General features: G+C 39.0%; 1 protein-coding gene and 1 pseudogene across 1 annotated transcript in view; one reads left to right on the top strand and one right to left on the bottom strand.

Annotated features, from left to right (window-relative positions):
- The window catches only part of TAF2 (TATA-box binding protein associated factor 2), a 90807-nt gene that overhangs the window by 25193 nt on the left and 42014 nt on the right, over nt 1–23600 (top strand). The window contains exons 8-18 of the mRNA XM_049773385.1: nt 109–222; nt 3676–3775; nt 6583–6668; nt 9807–9942; nt 11690–11844; nt 12633–12747; nt 13389–13498; nt 15396–15461; nt 16920–17172; nt 19126–19266; nt 22058–22168. Of these exons, the coding sequence (XP_049629342.1) occupies nt 109–222; nt 3676–3775; nt 6583–6668; nt 9807–9942; nt 11690–11844; nt 12633–12747; nt 13389–13498; nt 15396–15461; nt 16920–17172; nt 19126–19266; nt 22058–22168 (1387 nt within the window). The remainder of the gene's footprint in view (nt 1–108; nt 223–3675; nt 3776–6582; nt 6669–9806; nt 9943–11689; nt 11845–12632; nt 12748–13388; nt 13499–15395; nt 15462–16919; nt 17173–19125; nt 19267–22057; nt 22169–23600) is intronic.
- On the bottom strand, nt 5165–5254 carry LOC126009898 (uncharacterized; annotated as a pseudogene).

The raw sequence follows: 23600 nt of genomic DNA, 5'->3' as shown, positions 1-23600 counted from the left end.
TCTTTTGTATATAACAAATCTCTTTTATTGTAAAAGCACAATTTTATTTTGACTGAAAGATGGTTTATTTTTTGGCTTTAATTATCTGTCTCTTCTTTTAAATGCCAGCACAAATCTGTTACACAGTGCCATGATCATAGATGAGACTCCTTTGACTAGGAGGTGCTTAGCACAGTCGTTGGCCCAGCAGTTTTTTGGATGTTTTATATCCAGAATGTCTTGGTGAGTATTTTCAAAGTTTACAGTTAACAAGAAAAACAATTCTGGAAAGTTTAATTTTCCTGTAATAGAAAAGGAACTCTATTCTTTTTTTTTTTTTTGGTTTTTGGGTCACACCCACCGGTGCTCAGGGGTTACTCCTGGCTTCTGCTCAGAAATAGCTCCTGACAGGCACAGGGGTGTCATATGGGACAACGGGATTCGAACCAACCACCTTTGGTCCTGGATCGGCTGCTTACAAGGCAAACACCGCTGTGCTATCTCTCCGGGCCCAAGGAACTCTATTCTAAGTAGGTAGTTAAGGGGCACAATTCTGTAATAGTTAAAAATGAGTATGTAAATGTCATTCAGATTTTTGGGCCAGTGGGGCCAGAGAGAGAGTACAGTGGATTGGGCTCTTGCCTTGCATGCCACTGACCCTGGTTTGATCCAGGCATCCCATATGGTCTGGTCCCCTGAGCATTACCAGGAGTGATTCCTGAATGCAGAGCCATTCATGCAGTAATTCCTGATCATCACTGAGTGTGGCCCCCAGAAAAATAAATACATTTTATGAACTCAGTATAGTGACTCAGATTACAATCAAAAGTATAGTGGGTAGTGTGCTTGCTGTGCCAAGCTGATACCTCCTATGATCTCGAAGCACTGCCTGAGTGATTCCTGAGTGCAGGGGCAGGAGTAACACCTGAGTATCTCCAGGTATGGCTCAGTGATAAACAAATGAAATAGGCAAGTATTTGATAGCAATAATTGTTTGATTTTGCCAATGGGCCTGATGGTGACCAGGACCAGATCTTACTCCTTGCTCTGTGGTGAGGATCCCTTCTAATGGTGGAGATTGAAACTTGAACCAGAAGTTGTTCAAGAAACAAGAACCAGAACTCGTGGAAGGCAAATAACGTTGTTATCCTTTATACTGTATAATAAATGTAAATGCTATAGGGAGAAGAGATTAAATATACAGAAAAGTACCGGTAAAGTTTCAGTATTGGCATTCAATATAGTTGGTAATATTTGAGGTAATATGTGATGGATTTTTATGGTTCTTTAAAATAATTGTCCTCACTAGCAAAGTTGATCATTTGGATTTTTCTGCTAGTACTTAACTTTGTTCTAATTTATGTTGAGGATGCAAATGATTAGAGCAGTTCACTTGAGACAAAATTGAAAAAAATAATGTATGAGACTCGTTTAAGATTATATTTATAGATACCAGAGAGATAAGGAACCAGAGGTTAAGGCGGTTACCTTGCTCAAGGCTAACCACAATTTGAACTGCAGCACCACACATGACCCCCCAATCTCTTCCAGAACTGATGCCAGAGTACAGAACCAGTAGCAGACCCTGAGTACTGCCATGTGGTGCCAGAAATGTACTTTAGGTAGTTTGCGAATCTTGCTTTCTTTTCTCACTGGTGGGAAACATTAGGGAGGAAAATCACTGATTTATAATTCTCCTAACAACAGTTTCATTGACAATAATACTTGGAACAAAACAGTCAAAATAAATGGAATGTGTGAGTATATAAATACAAAAATAAGCAAATTGTGTTTATAAATATCCAAAAATTATTCTTGGAGGGGTCCACATCTGGTGGTGCTTGGGGGGAAGGGTTCTCAAAAAAAGAAAAGGAAAGAAAAAGAATTGAAGTACTTGTATACAAGCAAGAAATTGTTTAGAACAGAGATAGGTAAGAGAAAATGAAATGGCTCTTTCTTTTCTTTTTTGTTTTTTGGGTCACACCCAGCAGCGCTCTGGGGATACTCCTGGCTCTACACTCAAAAATCGCTCCTGGCAGGCTTGGGACCATATGGGATGCCGGGATTAGAACCATTGACCTTCTGCATGCAAGGCAAACACCTTACCTCCATGCTATCTCTCCTGCCCCGAAAATGGCTCTTTCAAGAATAGAGCCAGACAAAATATTTGAAAGAACTATATAAGTCAGCAGCCGGCCTTCAAATATCGCAGTATTCGGGAATAATCACAATAAAAATCACATTAGTAAGAAAATTGCATTAAACATTCGCATCTCCTGAGCAGTTTCGTTTGGGGTATGCAAATGTTTAATGCGATTTTTTGCGATTATTTTTCATACTATTGCGAATTTTTATTGTGAATATTATTCGGTAAGCAAATAATCGCGAATACTTTGCACCTAGCGCAGATGTCATTTCCGCTGCTCCTGCCCGCTGTCCCTTGCATTATCGGAGGCCTAAGGAAGAGAAGGGAGAGAAGTTTATTACAGAATTAGATTTTGTCATACCTTCATCATGACTTCATCAAAGCCTGCAGGGAAGAGAAAGATTGATGACGAGCACAGACAATTTCAGGAAAAGTAGGAGACGCAGTATTTCTTTGTTGAGCACAGGGGCATCCCCACATGTCTTATTTGCTCAGAGTAAGTTTCAGTGCACAAGGAATACAACTTGAAATGCCATTATTCAACTAAACATGCTGAGGAATGTGCAAAATATCAAGGAAATGAGAGAGCCAAGCGGGTTGCCAGTCTTAAAGCATGTCTAATGAGGCAACAAGATTTCTTCAAGAAAGCAACCAAAGAGAATATTGCATCAGTCGAAGCTAGTTATATGGTTAGTGAGATGATTGCTAAGGCAGGGAAACCATTCACAGAAGGAGAGTTAAAAAAAAAATGCATGTTACAGGCTACAAGTAATACCTGTCCGGAAAAGAAAGGTCAGTTTAGCAAAATCAGCCTTTCTGCCAACACTGTGGCAGAGCGCATTTCTGACATGTCAAGTGACATTTATCATCAACTGTGTGAGAAAGCCAAATGTTTTGATGCATACTCAGTGGCTCTTGATGAGGGCACAGATATAACAGACACTGCACAGCTCACACTTTATGTCCGTAGTGTTGATTGCAATTTTGAATTGACAGAGCTGCTCACAATAATTCCAATGCATGGCCAGACCACCACTAGTGAGATATTCTGGCATCTGTGATTCCATTGAGAATGCAGGTTTGCCATGGAAGAGGTTTGTTGGAATAATAACTGATGGAGCGCCATCAATGACAGGGAGGAAAATGGACTGGTGGCGCTTGTTCAAAAAAAACTTGAAGAGGAGGGTGTAGAGAAGGCCATTGCTCTTTACTGCATTATCCATCAGCAGGCCCTTTGCAGTAAATGCCTGCCGTGTGACAATGTGATGTCTGTTGTTGTGAAATGCATCAACCAGGGGCCATGCAGGTGGCGCTAGAGGTAAATTGAGTTTGAGACCCCTGATACAAGTATTTTATAGTTAAAGGGAGTACTAGTGTGAGGAAAATTTTAATGAACAAACACGCTGAAATAAGTTGGAAAAAAATCACACAATTTGTTAGTAATTTGAGAAGGTAGAGTAGTATACATACACTCTTTTCTTGTCTTCTTTTGATCTTTTTTAAAGGGTTAGATGATTCAAATGAATTTATATTTTGACTTCTTTATTTAGGTCTGATGAATGGGTACTAAAGGGAATTTCTGGCTATATTTATGGACTTTGGATGAAAAAAACTTTCGGTGTTAATGAATACCGCCATTGGATCAAAGAGGTAAAGACTGCTGGGCTCATTATCCACTAAGAAAGGCCAGAGCTATGGAATGGAAGGTAGGGTGTTAGCCTTACATGCACCCCACCCAGGTTTGATCTCCAGCATCTCATATGATTCCCCATGCACCTCCAGGAGCAATTTCTGAGTGGAGCCAGGAGTAATACCTGAGCCACCAGGTTGGACCCAATAAAAGAAGAAAAAAAAGTAAAATGTTGCAATTTTGATTTTGAAGTCACATTCTTTTTTTTGTTTTGTTTTGTTTTGTTTTGGGGCCACACCTGATACTCAGGGGTTACTCCTAGCTCTGTGCTTAGAGGACCATGTGGGATGCTCGGGATTGAACTGGGGTACATCCCGAGTAGGCCACATGCAAGGCAACACCCTACCACTGTGCTATTACTCCAACCCAACATATTTTTTTTTTTTTTTTTGGTTTTTGGGCCACACCCGGCGGTGCTCAGGGGTTACTCCTGGCTGTCTGCTCAGAAATAGCTCCTGGCAGGCACGGGGGACCATATGGGACACCGGGATTCGAACCAACCACCTTTGGTCCTGGATCGGCTGCTTGCAAGGCAAACGCCGCTGAGCTATCTCTCCGGGCCCCAACATATTCTTTTTTTTATTTGGTTTTATGGGTCATACCCAGCAGTGCTCAGGGTTACTCCTGGCTCTGTGCTCAAAAATCGTCCCTGGCAGGCTCAGAGACCATATGGGATGCTAGGAATTGAACCACTGTCCTGGGTCAGCTGCATGCAAGACAAACACCCTAGCACTGTGCTATCTCTTTGACTAGTAGTGGTAGTGGTAGGGCATTTGCCTTGCACGTGGCTGACCTAGGACGGACTGTGGTTCTATTCCTGGCTCCCATCTGGTCTCCCAAGCTAGGAGCAGTTTCTGAGCGCATAGCCAGGAGTGACCCCTGAGCGTCACTGGGTGTGGCCCAAAAGCCAAAATAATAATAAAAAAAACAATAATGATAATAATTGTAAAATACTGTCACGTGGAGGTCTCTAATTTTTTTTCTGTCGACATGAAAACCACTTTACTGACTAGAAGGGGAGGAGAGTAGTACATGCTCACTACAGGAACCTTGCACTCTATTCCTGGCACTGTTGTCGAGCACTATTGCAAGTGACCCCTGAGAACCACAAGTAGCTTCTGTGCATATGGCTTCAAAACAAAGCAACACAACAGAAATGCCTCTGCCACTTAGCTGCCTTCTCAAGGATCTGAAAAACTTATAAAAGAGGGTGGAAGATTCCTTAGCACTTGCATTGTGTCAATTACTGTTGTGAACAGTATTGTAATTGTCGTAATTGTCCTAGCTACTCTATTACTGTCTCCATTTATAAAGAATCAGATTATTTAAAGTTAGCTAAGCAGTAGAGCCAATATTTAAACTGACTTTCTTTTATTTTTTTAGCCATGCTAATCTTCTCTGTATCGTTCCAATTTTAGTATATGTGCTGAAGCGAGCACTAAACTGACTTTTAACTGCTTCACTATGTTATGTCTTTATACTGCTTGTAGATCATTTAAATGAACCATGAATTTCCAGCACACTTTTTTTCACTTTTTAAAATTTTGTTTGATCTCTTTCAGATTAGAAATGACTATGTTTTGTTAGTTTGTTTTGTTTTTGTTTTTGGGCCACACCCTGTGATGCTCAGGATACTCTGGCTATGTGCTCAGAAATTGCTCCTGGCTTGGGGGACCATATGGGACGCTGGGAAATTGAAACACATCCATCCTAGGCTAACACCAGCAAGGCAGATGTCTTACCGCTTCAACCACAAGACTACAGAAGTTTTTTTTTTTTTTTTTGGTTTTTGGGCCACACCCATTTGATGCTCAGGGGTTACTCCTGGCTATGTGCTCAGAAATCGCCCCTGGCTTGGGGGGACCATATGGGACGCCGGGGGATCGAACCGCGGTCCTTCCTTGGCTAGCGCTTGCAAGGCAGACACCTTACCTCCAGCGCCACCTACCCGGCCCCAAGACTACAGAAGTTTTAAAGTAGATTTCTGACATTTTATACTTATTTGTTTTTTGTTTTGTTTTGTTTTTTGCTTTTTGGTCACACCCCGCAGTGCTCAGGGGTTACACCTGGCTTTACGCTCAGAAATCGCTCCTGGCAGGCTCAGGGGACTATATGGGATGCTGGGATTCGAACCACTGACCTTCTGCATGAGAGGCAAATGCCTTACCTACATGCTATCTCTCCGGCCCCGATACTTATTTATTTTTACTTGCCTAAGTCCCTTACCAAAAGTAAAATACAAAGAATGAAGAAGTAAATTCAAAACATGGGTTAGAGAGAGTGGGTTGAATCATTAGAAAATGCTCCCAGACTATAGGTCTCCCTGAACTCCAGGAGTTGAGAAGGCCTTTGGGCTGTACAGTTTAAGTCATCTGTGAAGTCTGCTTTGTTTAAAAGACTATTATTCTCCATATATGTATATATATATTTTTTTGTTTTGTTTTGTTTTGTTGTTTTGTGTTTCATTTTTTGTTTTTGTGTCACACCCGGCAGCACTCGGGTTACTCCTGGCTCTACGCTCAGAAATCACTCCTGACAGGCTCGGGGGAACATATGGGATGCTGGGGTTCAAACCAACGTCCTCCTGCATGCAAGGCAAAACACCTTACTTCCATGCTATCTCTCCGGCTCCTTCCAAGTATATTTTAATTTATTTTAAGAAATTTATATTCTGACTCCAAGAAATAAATTTTCTTTGTCAAGTTACAAAACTTGATACATCAAAATATTTTCACTGACCTATTTTTGTGTCTCTTCATTTTTTTAGGAGCTAGACAAAATAGTGGCGTATGAACTAAAAACTGGTGGAGTTTTACTACATCCTATATTTGGAGGGGGAAAAGAGAAAGATAAGTATGTTTAATATTCAGAGATGATATTGTAATAATCTCATTACTCTTTTCATTGCTCTACTATTTTTATTACATATGATGGCTATAAGTAGATTTAAACTTTTTTGTTTGTTTGTTTGGTTGGTTGGTTTGATTTTTGGGTCACACCCAGCAGTACTCAGGGGTTATTCCTGGCTCTACACTCAGAAATGGCCCCTGGTAGGCTCCAGGGACCATATGGGATGCCGGGATTTGAACCACAGACCTTCTGCATGCAAGGCAAGCGCCTTACCTCCATACTATCTCTTCGGCCCCAGTAGATTTAAACTTTTAAAAAGACTTTAAAATAAGACTTCTCTTTTTTTGTTTTTGTTTTTGTTTTTGGGTCACACCCGGCATTGCTCAGGGGTTACTCCTGGCTATCTGCTCAGAAATAGTTCCTGGCAGACACGGGGGACCATATGGGACACCAGGATTCGAACCCAGCACCTTAGGTTCTGGATCGGCTGCTTGCAAGGCAAATGCCACTGTGCTATCTCTCCGGCCCCAGGACTTCTCTTTTTCATGTTAATTTTCTAATGCTACCAAATAGCATATAAACTCATAATTTTAAAAATAATGAAAAATGGGGCCGGCGCGGTGGCGCTAGAGGTAAGGTGCCTGTCTTGCCTGCGCTGGCTAGGACGGACCGCGGTTCGATCCCCCAGCGTCCCATATGGTCCCCCAAGCCAGGAGCGACCCCTGAGCGTCACCGGGTGTGGGCCAAAAACAAAAAAAAAAAGAAAGGAAAAGAAAAATATTTCGCTTAAGTACCACTGATTTTACCTTTGTTAATCTCATCAGATGATTGGGTGTCAGAACTTCCTAATGATGCCTGACTGATCACCACTTACTCATTTTTTTCTCTTTTCTTTTATTTTCTCTTTGTGGACAACCATTTATAACAAAGTAATATGAGGGCCCAGATAGATAGCACAGCGGCGTTTGCCTTGCAAGCAGCCGATCCAGGACCAAAGGTGGTTGGTTCGAATCCCGGTGTCCCATATGGTCCCCCGTGCCTGCCAGGAGCTATTTCTGAGCAGACAGCCAGGAGTAACCCCTGAGCACCGCCGGGTGTGGCCCAAAAACCAAAAAAAAAAACAAAAACAAAAAAAACAAAGTAATATGATAATAGTATGAGTTGAAATTTCTCAAGTCTGGATTCTAAAGGGCATATAAATTTAATTTAATTTGGGGAGATATTTTCTCTAACCATTAGATGAAATTTTATTTTCTTTCATTGATAATGTACATTGAAGATTTCAGTAATAATAATTCTGTGGCTTTGTCAGCAATAAAAATTATGGAACGTTTCTATCACATTGCAATGGCTAAGAAAAACCTGAAATATTCTTTGCATTTATCACTACCTTAGACTTACTTCAATAGCTCTGCTAGCTCTTGATGTTTTGAAAATTTGGGAATTGTTTGTTTGTTCTAATTTTTTATCTTTCTTTTTTTAAGTTTTGTTTGGATACCCAGCCATGATCAGGGGTTACTCCTGGCTTATGCAAGAGAACAGTCCAGTGTTATCACTCCAGCCCCTGTTTTTTAAGTTTTATAGGAACCATACCTGGCATGGTCCAGGACCTGGGACCTTATTTGGTAGAACTGGGCCTGAGTCGCTGATGATGCTGAGATTGGTAATGCTCTGCCAAAGCAATAGCATACCTGGTAGGGTGTTTGCCTTGCATATGACTAGTGTGGGTTCAATCCCGGACATCTCATATGGTTCTTCAGAGCACTGCCAAGTGTGATTTCTGGGTGCAAAGTCAGGGAGTAGCCCCTGAGCAATGCTGGATGTGGCAAAAAAAAAAAAAAAAAAGGTAAAACAATGGGGCCAGAGTGATAGCACAGTAATAGGGTGTTTGCCTTACCAGGATGGACATGGATTCGATTCCCGGCATCCCATATGGTCCCCTGAGCCTGCCAGGGGTGATTTTTGAGCGCAGAGCCAGGAGTAACGCCCTGAGCACCGTTGGGTGTGGCCCAAAAACCAAAGAGAAAATTTTAAACTAAAAGATTGGGGGTATTTGGGACCAGGAAGTCTATAACCAGCATTGCTTATAGGGGCATGGAGTTCCAGGCATCAAACTCAAAGCCTTGTATGTGCTGGACATGTGCTCTATCACTGTCATACGACTTAATTTTTTTTTTTTTATGTACTGTGGGTTTTTTGGCCTACAGTTTTTTTTTTTTTTTTTTTTTTAGGCAGACTTGGTGGCACTCAGAAGCTTCTCCTGGCTCCGTTTTTTAGTGATTGCTGTTGGCATTGCCAGTGAGACAGTGCAGAGATCAAACCAGGGCCCTCCCACATACTTGGCATGAGTTCCATCCCATTGAGCTCTCTCTTTGACCTGTGTGTTTTATATTTTATTCCCACCCCAAAATTATGAACAAAAATGTTTGGTTAGGTGCCTGAGTAATAATACAGTAGTAGAGCAATTACCTTGCATGTAGCTGACCCAGGTTCAGTCCCTGGGTCCCCCAAGCTAACCAGGAGTGATTCCTTAGTGCAGAGCCTGAAATAACCCTTGAAAATTGCCATGTGTGGCCTCAAAACAAACATTTATTTATATTTTTCAAGTATTTTTTTTTTTTGGTTTTTGGGCCACACCCGTTTGACGCTCAGGGGTTACTCCTGGCTATGTGCTCAGAAATCGCCCCTGGCTTGGGGGTACCATATGGGACGCCGGGTGATTGAACCGAGGTCTGTCCTATGCTAGCGCTTGCAAGGCAGACACCTTACCTCTAGCGCCATCTTCCCGGCCCATCAAGTATTTTCATAACTATTATTGTCTGTTTTATTGTGTAATTAAGTTTGTGCTTTAATCTTGGATCATTGTTGGAATTGTATTGTTGATATTATGAATTTAGAAATAATTGAATATCTAAATTTTTTTCTCTAAGAACTTTCTGTGTTTTCTTTATTCAACTTTTCTTGTACATTTTTAAGTAAAACATAATTTCCTTCTAGTGGGATGTCCTAGCTTTACTATTTTCCTGTTAAGAAAATTGCTTAGGTTTTTCCATGAGGTTTGACATAATTGGTGTTTATGTGACTATGGAATTTATTGTTTGTTAAAATTTGTTACATTCAACCAGACTGTGTCTTTTTCAGTCCGGCATCCCACCTGCATTTCTCAATAAAGCATCCACATACGCTCTCCTGGGAATACTATACTATGTTTCAGTGTAAAGCTCATCTAGTGATGAGGTTGATTGAGAATAGAATCAGTATGGAATTTATGCTGCAGGTAAGATTTAGGATTAAGAATTTATCCTATAAGCATATAATCTGAGTACTGTTTTGTAGAGAAGGGTCAGGGCATTTGCATTTATGGCTCTGCTTGATACTAATCACCACCTTGGTTTCATTGCCAAGTCTACTTGTTTATATTTCCTCAGATATAGAACTATTAGATAGATTAAATACTTAGTGCAGTATTACTATAAAGGTACAACTTGAATCTGAGGATGAAAATTCAAACTCTGTGCATATGCTCTTGTGTTAGGTCACACCTTATTTTACCTAAAACAAAGATCATCCCTGGTTCCTTTGAATGTTTGTTTACAACTTGGATTTATCCCAAAACAGAGATTGTCTTACTTGTAAACCTGGGTGGAACTGGCTCATGATAGCCTGGGCTATCTGTCCTTACCACCCCACCCAGGGGTGCTCTCTACTCAGTAAAAAAGGCAGTTCTGGCAGGCAGCTTGCTCTCCATATGAGGTAGAAGACAGCCAGACTACATGTTTCACCCTTAGCCTGGTTTGGATTATTTTATGCGCAACCCTGATTCAGACTTGTTCACTTGGAGTTGGAGATATGGTGTGTGGGATCATTTTACAATGTTGTATTTGGCATTATTTAGGATATTTAGGCTGAAGCAAGCAAAAATTTAGAAATAATATTAGTAGGAAAAAACGTGTCCATAATGTCCATAATCATATTTGTGTTTATTATTCATAGGTTCTGCATAACTTTAAGATTTTGGTGTCAGTTTTTGAAATATAATAGAAATAGCTGCATTAAGATGTGCAGGTTTTTGGGGCCGGGAAGGTGGCACTAGAGGTAAAGTCCCATATGGTCCCCCCAAGCCAGGAGTAACCCCTGAGTGTCAAACGAGTGTAGCCCAAAAACCAAAAAAAAAAAGATGTGCAGGTTTTTATTTTCTATTTATAGTATTCAGTGAGATCCATGAAGAATTTTTTTTCATGAAGAATTTTTAATAATCTTTTTTCAAGGTATTTCAAGTTATTCTTTTTTTGTTTCTTTTTGTTTGTTTGTTTTTGGACCTCACCCAGTGGCGCTCGGGTTGTTCCTGGCTCTGCTCAGAAATCACTCCTGGAAGGCTCAGGGGACCATATGGGATGCCGGGATTCGAACTACCGTTGGTCTTGAGTCAGTCACTTGCAAGGCAAGCATCCTACCACTGCGCTATCTTTCCAGCACCTGGTTGTGCTTGAACCCAGTTAAAGCAGAGTAATATGTCCCGTCAGTACATGTCCAGGTTTCTTATATGCAGTGTCTTTGAGCTGTCTTGCGGATCTTCTGCCTTGTTCTTGTGTAATTATGAATAGATAGGTCATTCTTCTTTGACCAGGGCATCATTAAAAATGCAATTGTTTGTAGGGAAAACAGTTATGTAATCTAATTCTTTTGATATTTTTATTGTTGATAATCTAGTTAAAATACTGTATGTAGTTAAGACATAGAATTCTTTTTTTGTTTGTTTGTTTCTGTTTTTGGGGCCACACCCATTTGATGCTCAGGGTACTCCTGGCTAAGCACTCAGAAATTGCCCCTGGCTTGGGGGACCATATGGGGGATCGACGGTTCTTCCTTGGCTAGCACTTGCGACACAGATGCCTTACCTCTAGCGCCACCTCGCCGGCCCCAAGACATAGAATTCTACAATTGACAGTGTAGGGGTGTAAGGTCCGAAATTAAAAGCAGTCTTACTATATTATACAACCTTAACTAAGTAACTTGTTTTACAGGTTTTTAATAAATTGCTAAGTTTGGCTAGTACTGCGTCATCTCAGAAGTTCCAGTCGCATATGTGGAGTCAGATGTTGGTTTCCACATCTGGATTTTTGAAGTCTATCTCAAATGTCTCTGGCAAAGACATCCAGCCTTTAATAAAGCAATGGGTGTATCCTTTTTTAATAGCACATCAACCAAGAGGAAAGGAAATATGGCAGTGTGTTTAAAGGGAAAGAGGAAGGGAATTTGGGGGGACAAAAGAGTTGATAATTATTTTGTTTCAAAATAATAGTAGAATTAATCAGAACTGTAAGTCATTTCCTCTAACTTAAGTGGTATCTTGGAAATATTTTTAATTCTATTTGAAGTAATTATATTAACAATCCAGTTGAGTTTGTTTTTTTTTTACTTCATTGAAAACACAAATTCTTGGGCCTGGGAGATAGTACAGCAGCTCTTGTCTTGTAAGCACCTGGTTCAGATTCAATTCCTGGCATCCCTATATGGTTCCCCCACATCTTCCTAGTCCTCTCTGAGTGATTCCTGACTGAAAAAACAAACAAATAAGAAATTAAAAAGAAATTGTTGCGAAACTTTTGTTTGAGTTTTTGGGAACAGTTAGATATAAACTTTTAAAATTAAAAAGCTTTTTGGGGGTTGGGGTTGGACCACATGTAGTGACTTCAGGTTTTATTATGTTTAGGTAAAATGGTTACAGTAATGGTAATGATTACTATTTGATGTACAAAGTTATTATACCTTCACCAGGGGAAAAGTTTTGTATGTGAAAAAAATTGTATATGAATTTTGTTTACTTGCCACTAGTTTTCAATAAAAATATGCTCCCAAGCTTTAAACTATTTAGAGTTATTTACTGCCTTAATGAACTCACACTGTGTTGTAGTATGCTTAGTACATACTTACTTCATTTTGCAAAAGTCCTTTACAGTTCTTCAGAGATCAGAGTGGAGTAGTAAAGTTCTATGGAAGTTTTGCATTTAATAGAAAACGAAATGTCTTGGAATTAGAAATAAAACAAGATTATACATCTCCTGGAACTCAGAAATATGTGGTAAGTTATTTTCCAAAATGGCTTTTACACTGCTTTCCCCTCAATTTCAGTATAGAAAGAGTTTATATATAGGAAATGGAAATAGGTATTTAGTAATCAGATTTTATTCACAAAGGATTAAATTGATTTTTTTGTTTGTTTTGTTTTTGAACCAGACCTGTCTGTGCTCAGGGCTTCTTCCTGCTCTGTGCTTAGGGATCACTCCTGATGGGCTAGGGGACCATCTGAGGTACCGAGAATCAAAACTGGTTTAGCTCTGTGCTAGGCAAAAAACTCTACCTGTGTCTTCTCTTCGGCCTCACAAAGGATGAAATTGAGAAAAAAAATCAAGTTTCAGTGTTAAAAAGAAAAGATAAAATGTATACATATGTGTGTACCTATATACATGTATGAGTGTGTACACATGTATATAGACACATAGGTTTTCAATATATTGCTGTTTGACATTATGTGTGTGTACATATAAACATGCATGCATATATATGGACATTACAAAGGATTTACATTTTTCTAGTTTACCAATTGCTTTCCTACATCTCCAGAAATACATTTTGTACAGTAACAATATCTTGACATTTATGATTATTAGTGTTGGAATACAAGGCTGGCAGTATCTTTGAAAAGTCCTCTTCTTTTTAAAGGGACCACTTAAAGTGACAGTGCAGGAGTTAGATGGATCCTTCAATCATACATTGCAAATTGAAGAAAACAGCCTTAAACATGATATTCCGTGCCATTCTAAAAGCAGGAGGTAGGTAGTATTTGCTGCCTAAAAATGTTTATAACTAAACTATAAGTCTTAACAGTTTAGAATGCTAAAATAAAATCCAATTGAACACCTGGTTTGGGCATAGAAAATGTTATCTTTTGCCACATTTACGTTTTTAATAGTAGATAGTTTTTTTTTAGGATTTTTCTGTTTACCTCACAGAGTTCAAAGGCCATTATTATTGCTGGCTCTGACCTCCAAAGTGATTGACTACTGGTGATACTATTTAGGTGGTTTTGTTTGGTTTTGATTTTTGGGTCACACCCAGTTGTGCTCAGGGGTTACTCCTGGCTCTGCACTCAGAAATTGCTCCTGCCAGTCTTGGGGGACCATATAGGATGCCAGGAGTCAAACCAGGGTCCATCAGGGGTTGTCGTACTGTGTACTATCACTCTGGCCCCTCTATTTAGGTGGTTTTTTTTTTTTTTTTTTTTTTTTTTTTTTTTTTTGGGTTTTGGGTTTTGGGTCATACCTGGCAGCACTCAGAGGTTACTCCTGGCTCTATGCTCAGAAGTTGCACCTGGCAGGCTCGGGGGACCATATGGGATGCCGGAATTCAAACCACTGTCCTCTGCATGCAAGGCATATGCCTTACCTCCATGCTATCTCTCCAGTCCCTAGGTATTTTTTAATGTGAGGAATACCAGGTGGCTTTCTCTGCTCCTGCCTATTTTTATTCTCGCTCAAGTTTTTAGTGTTGTTTTTTTTTTTTTGTAAGTTATATGATTTGTGGTAATTTGCATAGAAGTAGTTATCTTTTGGGGAGGGTGGGCTGTGCATTTTGTACATATTGATTAGTTATAATTATTAATATATAAGTTATGATGCACTATCTCATAGAATTGATCCTTATCTATATAATATTATCTAGAGATAATTTAATAAGATCTGTTTAGCTATTAAAAAATAGAAGCTTGCGGAGCCGGAGAGATAGCATGGAGGTAAGGCATTTGCCTTTCGTGCAGGTCATTGGTTTGAATCCTGGCATCCCATATGATCCCGAGTCTGCCAGGAGCGATTTCTGAGCATAGAACCAGGAGTAACCCTTGAGTGCTGCCGGGTGTGACCCAAAAACAAAAAACAAAAAAAAATAGAAGCTTGAATGAATGCTCGTAACTTTATATCTAATATAAATCAGAACCTATACTTAGTTAAAAACATTCTAACTTTAAGCTGTTTTTTTTTTTTTTTTTTTTTTGGTTTTTGGTTTTTGGTTTTTGGGTCACACCCGGCGGTGCTCAGGGGTTACTCCTGGCTGCCTGCTCAGAAATAGCTCCTGGCAGGCACGGGGGACCATATGGGACACCGGGATTCGAACCAACCACCTTTAGTCCTGGATTGGCTGCTTGCAAGGCAAACGCCGCTCTGCTATCTCTCTGGGCCCTGTTTTATTATTTTTGAAGAAGTTTCTATTTTGTGGGGGGTTGCAGGACAAGGATTTTTTTAAATACATTCCAAGTTTTCTACATTGCATTATTAGTATAATTGAAAAATTATAGTTTCAAAATTATCTTCTTTTAATCTTATTTTTTCTTTGTAAAGAATCTAAATATTTATGTATCTTACTCTCTTTACTGTATAAAAATGCAGCTACCAGTTTCTGTATTCCTAGGAATGACTATATATGTTTCTACTCTAGTTAAATTAATTAGGCAAGCATTTTATTGTTTACTTTATTACCTTATGCTTTAATATAAACATAATAATATAACATAATAATAATAATTTGTTTTTGAGTTCCACTCTGATTACTATTCCCATTTCCTGGGGTTATTTTTTAAATGATACACGAAGTTTTTTCACTTGGGAAAAATGTGCTCTTTAGCACCTTTGTGAACAGGAAATGTCACAATTAAAATTTTTTTCCCCTTAACTGTAGAAATAAGAAGAAAAAAATTCCATTGATGAATGGAGAAGAAGTTGACATGGATCTCTCTGCAATGGAGTAAGTTACAATTTTTTCTGTAGTTTTTGCGTATCTTGTTATACGTATCTGAAAGTAACCATTCTGGGACTAATACTTTAAAGTGTTTTTTTGTTTGTTTTGTTTTTGAACCATACTCTTTGATGCTTTGTGCTTACTCCTAACTCTGCACTCAAGAATTACTCCTGGTGGTACTTGGAAACATCTGCCATTCCGGGGATTGAACCTAATTTGGTTTTGTTAACTATGCTTGTTAATTTGGATATATAAAGATAAATTCATGGTTTTCCAGATTATGAGACTACCATTTTCCAAAAAAGTATTAAGGCTCCTAGAGGCACCGCAGCACATGCTTTGCATGAAGGAAGCCCTCATTCATCCAGTCAGGAATAAGCCTGAGTACAGAGCTGTGTTTTGTCCCAGAGCATTACAGTTGTGGCCCCCAAACAAACAAAACAAAAGTCAGTTAAGCAAATTGATAAAAATCAGTGAATTTGTTTCTCATCACAGGTTTCTAGTTCAGAGTGGCACAGCAGTAATCTATTAGACCCCTAGCAATTGAAATGAAAAGAACTTGGTCTCATAAACCTTTTTCATAGCAAGTAATCACAATTCTAAAATCTCCAAATTAATTATTTGGTTTGGGATATCTTATGATTATCAGCATATCCTTGGGAGTCTTTTCAGCAAGATTGATATCCGACCAGAGAGATAGAATAGTGGATAAAATGCTACATGCTGTTGATCCAGGTTTGATTTTCAGCCCTCTAAATGGTCCCCCAAGTCCTACCAAGAAGATCCCTGAATTCAGAGCCAGGAGTAAGCCTTCGGGTTGTAGTCTAAAACCCAAAAATATTAATATTAAGATTAATGTAGGGCCCGAAGAGATAGCACAGCGGTGTTTGCCTTGCAAGCAGCCTATCCAGGACCTAAGGTGGTTGGTTTGAATCCCGGTGTCCCATATGGTCCTCCATGCCTGCCAGGCGCTATTTCTGAGCAGACAGCCAGGAGTAACCCCTGAGCACCGCCAGGTGTGACCCAAAAACCAAAAAAAAAAAAAAAAAAATTGATGTAGATTAGACATTATAGAAAAGTTGAAATACATTAAACAAATAACCAGAAAGTTTTTAGTAGGATTTTAAAAGAAAGATACTAGACAGTAAACACCAGACAGTCCTAATTCTACGTACTGGTACAAACCTGGTGAATATAGCTTTGTTGAGGCATTTTCCTTGCACATGGCCAACCTGGGTTCAATCCCAGGCATCCCATATGGTCCCCAAAGCCTGGCATGAGTGATTTCTGAACACAAAACCAAGAATAACCCCTGAGCACCACCAGGTGTAGCCAAAAATCCCAATAATAATGATAATAATAATAATAATAATAATAATAATAATAATAATAGTTATAACTGCTTTGTTTTTATTTTTTTAAATATAAAGCTAAAATAAGCCAGGTAATTATATTTCCTTTCAGTGCCGACTCTCCTTTGCTGTGGATAAGGATTGATCCCGATATGTCTGTCCTGAGGAAGGTAGAGTTTGAACAGGCTGATTTCATGTGGCAATACCAGCTCCGCTATGAGAGGGATGTTGTTGCACAGCAGGAATCCATTTTGGCTCTGGAAAAGTTTCCTACTCCTGCATCTCGTCTTGCCCTCACCGACATATTAGAACAAGAACAGTGTTTCTACCGAGTACGAATGTTGGCCTGCTTTTGCCTCGCAAAGGTGAGATCATGCCTAATAAAAAGAAAACAAGATGGCACAGCATGCAGCAAACAAACAGCTCTTGTATCATGAAGATAGCACAGGCCGGGTGCATGCTTCATATGCTGGATCCCCAGCACTGTAAGGTCTCTGAGCACTGGGGGGCCACCTCTATCCCCAAACCAAGAATAATTCTCATTAGATATACTCTCTGAAAACTAATTAGAATTAATCCGTCATCTTGTTTTATAATATCTTTATTTAAGCACCATGATTACAAACATGTTTGTAGTTGGATTTCAGTTATAAAATAGTCCGTCATTTTTAATTTTACGTGGTAATCCTTTCAAAGCTTTTACAAACGCTAGTTTTGTTTTGTTTTTTGCCCACATCTGGCTATGCTCAGGAGCATTTCAGACTCTGGACTCGTAGGTGAGCCCTGGTGGTGCTGGAGAATGGGGTAGGAGCCAGGGATTGGAATTAGGGTCATATCTGCCACAGCTGCATGCAAGGCTAGTGCTTTACTTTCTGTATTCCTGCAGAGACCTCTGACCCCTCTTATAAATGCTTTTAACAAGACTGATATGCAAGAAACATGGCTCTTTTCCTGAAAATAAATATGCCCTAAAATGGTATAGATCTCATACCTGAAAAGTCACAAACCGGAGAGAATGTGTTACCTTTTTATTATTGAATTGCCAGTTCTATTTTTGAAGCTGAGCTTGTATTGGTAAGAAGCAGAATAACCTTGCTTCAATTGCTGTTTCACATTATAGTACAAGAAATCAGTTTATCTTAATTTTTCCACTGGCAATTTTGTTCATTTGAGCTTAACAATTAATATTAGGAATATATAATTGGAAATCATAGTTTCTCTAATTTGACATGCTAGAAAAGTTAATTTGTTAAGAAAATAAAATATCTTTCTTCAGGTGCCCCCAAAACTGAAGGTAGAACAAATGAACACCAGAAAAGTGCAAACAAAAATTTGGGCAGAAATAATTGTTTCTTGTTACTTAAAAAAAAATCTACATAATAGGTTCATTCTTATATGCAAACTCTTTTTATCTTCCTTATTGCTAAACCCATTTTCCAACATTTTAGTGGGTTAGATTTGTTTTATCTTTAATGATAGTTGAATTCCTATGTTGTTGTTGGTTTTTTTGTTTTTTTGTTTGTTTTTTGTTTTTTGGGTCACACCCACCTGCGCTCAGGGGTTACTCCTGGCTCTATGCTCAGAAATTGCTCCTGGCAGGCTCTGGGGAACCATATGGATGCCAGGATTCAAACCACCGCCCTTCTGATTGCAAGGCAAATGCTTTGCCTTCTTGCTATCTCTCTGGCCCCAAATTCCTATGTTTTAATAAGATTTACAATAAAAGCATAATTTTCTTTGCTAATTAGCTAAGGATATAATTTAATTCTATAGAGATTTTGTGTTAGTTTATGCTAAACTTGCAGTTCATAAAATTGTGGATTTAGCTAAAGTTAATTATAATTGAAATGCTTAAGACATGATTTTTTTGTTTTGTTTTATTTTTCGACCACACCTGGTGATGTTCAGGGGTTTACTCCTGGCTATGTGCTCAGAAATTGCTCCTGGTTGGAGGATCATATGGGACGCCGGGGGATAGAACCGCAGTCTGTCCTAGGCTAGCACGCGCAAGGCCTTACCGCTTGCACCACGTCTCTGGCCCCTAGACATGATTTTTATAGTCTATAAAATATAAATAGCAAGTAAATAAAGTATTTTGTAGTGAAGCATTATTTACAGGCTTAAATAGAAGGTACTTGATTATTGTTTCACTGAAGTTAGTCTGAAAAACCTTACTTAAAACTACATGGTGTTGTTTCTGCCTCATAAGTATAAATGCTGAAATTATTTTTTGGAGGGTTGTTGTTGTTTCATTTTGGGGCCACATCTGGCAATACTCAGGGCTCTGACACTAAAAATTACTTGTTTCTAATTTTCAGATTGCAAATTCAATGGTGAGCACATGGACTGGACCACCAGCCATGAAGTCACTCTTCACTAGAATGTTCTGTTGTAAGACTTGTCCAAATATCGTGAAAACAAACAACTTCATGAGTTTTCAAAGTTATTTCCTACAGAAGGTACCATTCTGATTTTTTAATCTTTATTTAATGTCATGATGTATATTTCTCAGTTTATTTGGAAACCATCCAAGTAATAGGTTAGTTTGTTTTCTTAAAATACCATTTAGCCGGGGCCAGATGCAGAAGGACAGTGGTTTGAATCCTGGCATCCCATATGGTCTGCTGAGCCTTCCGGGAACAGTTTATAAGCGTAGAGCTAGGTGTAACCCCTGAGTGCTGCCGGATGTGACCCAAAACTCAAAAACAAAACAAAACATTTAGCTTTTTTTAGCTTTTTTTAGCTTTTTTTCCATTTTGTCTTTTGAACTCTTTTTTTTTTTTTTTTTCTTTTTTTTTGGTTTTTGTTTTTTGGGTCACACCTGGCAGTGCTCAGGGGTTACTCCTGGCTATCTGCTCAGAAATAGCTCCTGGCAGGCACAGGGGGACCATATGGGACACCGGGATTCGAACCAACCACCTTTGGTCCTGGATTGGCTGCTTGCAAGGCAAACGCTGCTGTGCTATCTCTCCGGGCCCTTGAACTCTTTTCTTTTTTTATTTTTTTTTCTTTGTTAGACTATTTGGGTGGTTTATGGTTTTTGCGTCACACCTTACTATGCTCCTGGCTCTGCACTCTGGGATCACTCTTGGTTTGGGACCATATGTGGTGCTGGGGATCAAATCCAAGTCAGCTGTTTGCAAGGAAAATGCCCTACCCACTGTCCCTCCAATAGCTTTTTTTTTTTTTTTTTTTTGATTTTTGGGTCACACCCGGCGGCACTCGGGTTACTCCTGGCTTTTTACACTCAGAAATCACTCCTGGCAGGCTCAGGGGACCATATGGGATGCCGGAATTCGAACCACAGTCCTTCTACATGTAAAGCAAACACCCTATCTCTATGCTATTTCTCCGATTCTGAACTTTTTTTTTTTAACGAAACTTTAGTTGATTCGGAGCTGCTTGAAAATACGTGTTGATCATCATTAGTACTAAAGCACATAGAAGTAGATACTTTGACATTTTGCTTGGTTACATGAGAATAAATGCAGGGGCCGAAGCGGTAGCGCAAGCAGTAAGGTGTCTGCCTGCGCTAGCCTAGGACGGACCGCAGTTCGATTCCCTGGTGTCCCATATGGTCCCCCCAGCCAGAAGCGATTTCTGAGCGCATAGCCAGGAGTAACCCCTGAGCGTCACTGGGTATGGCTCAAATACAAAATACAAAACAAACAAGCAAAAGAATAAATGCAGTTCTTTTTTGATGACAGTCCTTTTTATTACTTTTTAGTGTGTTTGCACGCATGCACATATATGTACAAGGGACAGAACCAGAACCTTGTACAAGCAAGCTATACACTTTATGCCTGAGCTGTATGTTTGTTCCTGTGGGAGGTCAACTAAAGCGTAAATAGTGCATCCTAACTTTAGAGTCAGGCATCTAGCCCTGGCTTCAGGTACAACTGTGCTATTATTCTCTAGCAGTTTGCACAAGGGCATGTTTCTTAAGCTTTTGTTAACTCAGCTGTAAAATTTATCTTGTTTAGAGCTAAATGAGATTAAGTATATGAAGTATAATCGTGTAATAGAATTATAATTTGATTATTATTCAGTATTTTTTTTGTAAATGATAATTTAGCAGTGTTATGAAGGAGTGGTTTTAAGAAAGGATGTGGCAGTCAGTGTTCATCATTTGGGCAACTTGAAAATCACTTGTAAATTTTTCCCCATAATGTAATAATGTTGAGGGCAGAAATAAGGATAACTGGGATAAACTAGTAATAAGTGAAGTTGAAGTAGAGAGAACAAATGACTTTGGAGTTGTAGAGAGAGACAGGTTGAACATAAAGCAGATTTAAGAGACTATCTTGGATTGTTTGTGTAGAGGAAGATGTGTGGAGACATCTTAGGCACTGTAAAAGGAACCAGTGAAGAGGAAGCTCTGTCCTCAGGTGTCACTCCTGGCTGTGCTTAAAGGACATATGTTGTTCTAGGGATGGAAGGAACCCAGACCAGCCTGCAAAGCAGGCACTTTATCTGCTGTGATTATTTTTACTGTTTGTTGGGGGCCTTGTCCAGCAATGCTCAGAGGTTGCTCCTAGATGTGCACTCAGAAATTACTCCTGACTGTGCTCAGGGGACCATATGGAATGCTGGGTATCAAACCTAGTAGGCCATGTGCCCTGCATACTGTACTATATATTTCTCCAACCACCAGCAGATCATTGTTTTTTTGTTTTGTTTTGTTGTTTTTTTTTATTAAAATAATGGGCAATATTAGAATGCATCACAGATATTTCTATGGAAAATAACCATTTACTTTTGGTCCTTCAAAAATGAAGAAAGGCATCACCCTTCTTGTTTCCCATTAGGAGGAATGGTTATTTTAAGTTAATAGGAGGTAATTATTTGAATTATTTTTTTGTTTGTTTGTTTGTGGATGGGGAGGAACTTAGATCTATTTTTGTATTTCTTCCTTGAGTAAAAATTGCTTTATTTTACTGGTAGAGGTTCATTTCCATTAAATATTGTCTGTCATTTGTTCTTTCCAATAAAGGCAAAGCATACAGGCTACATTGTATATACATCTATGTAGTTCCATCTACAGGTTTTCTACCTAGTTCTCTTGGGCTTTAATGTTTGAGACATATTCTCCATAGCAGGGGATGTAGTATGTTGAGCTTTGGGTGCATCCATCTCCATTGAGTGTCATTAATGACACTCAGTAGTTAACCCACAGTAACTTTTCTAAATTTACTTCCATGAAACATTTTAATGAGAGCTAAATTTTATGCTTGATTTGCTTTTTTGTAGACTATGCCAGTTGCAATGGCCTTATTGAGAGACGTTCACAATCTTTGTCCCAAAGAAGTCTTAACATTTATTTTAGACTTAATCAAGTACAATGACAACAGAAAAAATAAGGTAAGTAAATACAAAACTATCCAGTGATCTTCCTAAGGAAATGAAATCATTTTTAAATTCATGATAATTGAATTTGCGAGCGATAGAAACATACAATTTATATTAAGCAATGGGGTAAAAAAAAAAACACTTTTTTTTTTTTTGGTTTGGAGATCATAGCCAGGGGACTTGGATTACTTTTCTCTATTTGCTATTGGGTCACTTCAGGCAGGGTTTAAGGGATGAGATGGGGTGCTTGGGTTTAAACCCAGGTTGACTGTTTGCAAGGCAAATGTCCTAGTCACTATACTACTACTCCAGCCCTCCAAAATTATTTTTCAAATATTTATTATATTGGTGAAGCCAGCTAAATCTTGTTTTTGTGGGATCTAATAGCCAATTTTATTTATTCATTTATTCAGAGTAATACGTAGGAAACAGATCTTTCTTAAGATAACTTACTAGAAGATGTTTGACTTTTGTCCTTTTTTACTGTTAAATATGTTCATTTAACTAGCAAATAACTTGAATGTCATCTCCAAAAATTATTGCCTAGGCCGGAGTGATGGCACAATGTTTAGGGTGTTTGCCTTGTATGTGGCCAACTCAGGTTTGATCCCCAGCATCCTATATTGTCCCCCAAGCCAGCCAGGACTAATTTCTGAACATAGAGTCAGTCCGGAGTTACCCCTGAGTGTCACCTGTGTGGCCCAAAAACAAAACAAACAAAACAAAAGTTACTGCTTTTAATCTCTAACCAACAGCAGGTACATTCTATGGTAGACAGTATAGGATAGTAAGTAGAAGAGATGATAAATGTCTGTCTGTTGATTATTGTTACATATTATAGTCTGATTCTGAGCCTTCAAGATTCAACCTGATGGAGAAATCTTATCAAATCGAATTGCTACAGTGGAGATACATATTCACAGGCAGTGGGCTTCCACCAGCAGCTGATGAACTGGTATAGTCTATATTATATAATGGTTGCCCACCATTGGCCCAACACCCTGGGTTGGGATGCAGACAGGTGCAGGTCTTTGGGTGTGAAAAGGCTGAACAATGAATGCTGTTTTAAGGAACTCAGTGGGAAAGTGCCCACTTGCAAGGAATAGGAGGAAAGCCTCAAGTTCACTGTACAAAATGGACCCTCAAATGAAAATATAGAAACAAATAAGATTTTCTTAGTTTTGTTCATAGGGTCATCACCTCGGGATGTTTATTCTACGCAAAAGGCACAGCACATAGAAAGACACACTTGTTGACATATGTAATGAAAAATCAAATGAAGCATATAAGTTGAGTCTTATGTTTATTTGTCTTGATTTATAATAAAATTAAGACTTTTATTCAAATGACTTTTTAAAATCAGTACTACAGAGAATTGTTTTTGAATACCAATGAAATATGTTTAATAACTTATTGCAACAACTGAAATGTGAACATTTCCATT

Source organism: Suncus etruscus, chromosome 5 (genome assembly GCF_024139225.1).
Source record: "Suncus etruscus isolate mSunEtr1 chromosome 5, mSunEtr1.pri.cur, whole genome shotgun sequence".
Classification (NCBI taxonomy): Eukaryota; Metazoa; Chordata; class Mammalia; order Eulipotyphla; family Soricidae; genus Suncus; species Suncus etruscus.
Note: the sequence above shows the minus strand (reverse complement) of the source record. Positions and strands in the feature narration are given on the sequence as shown.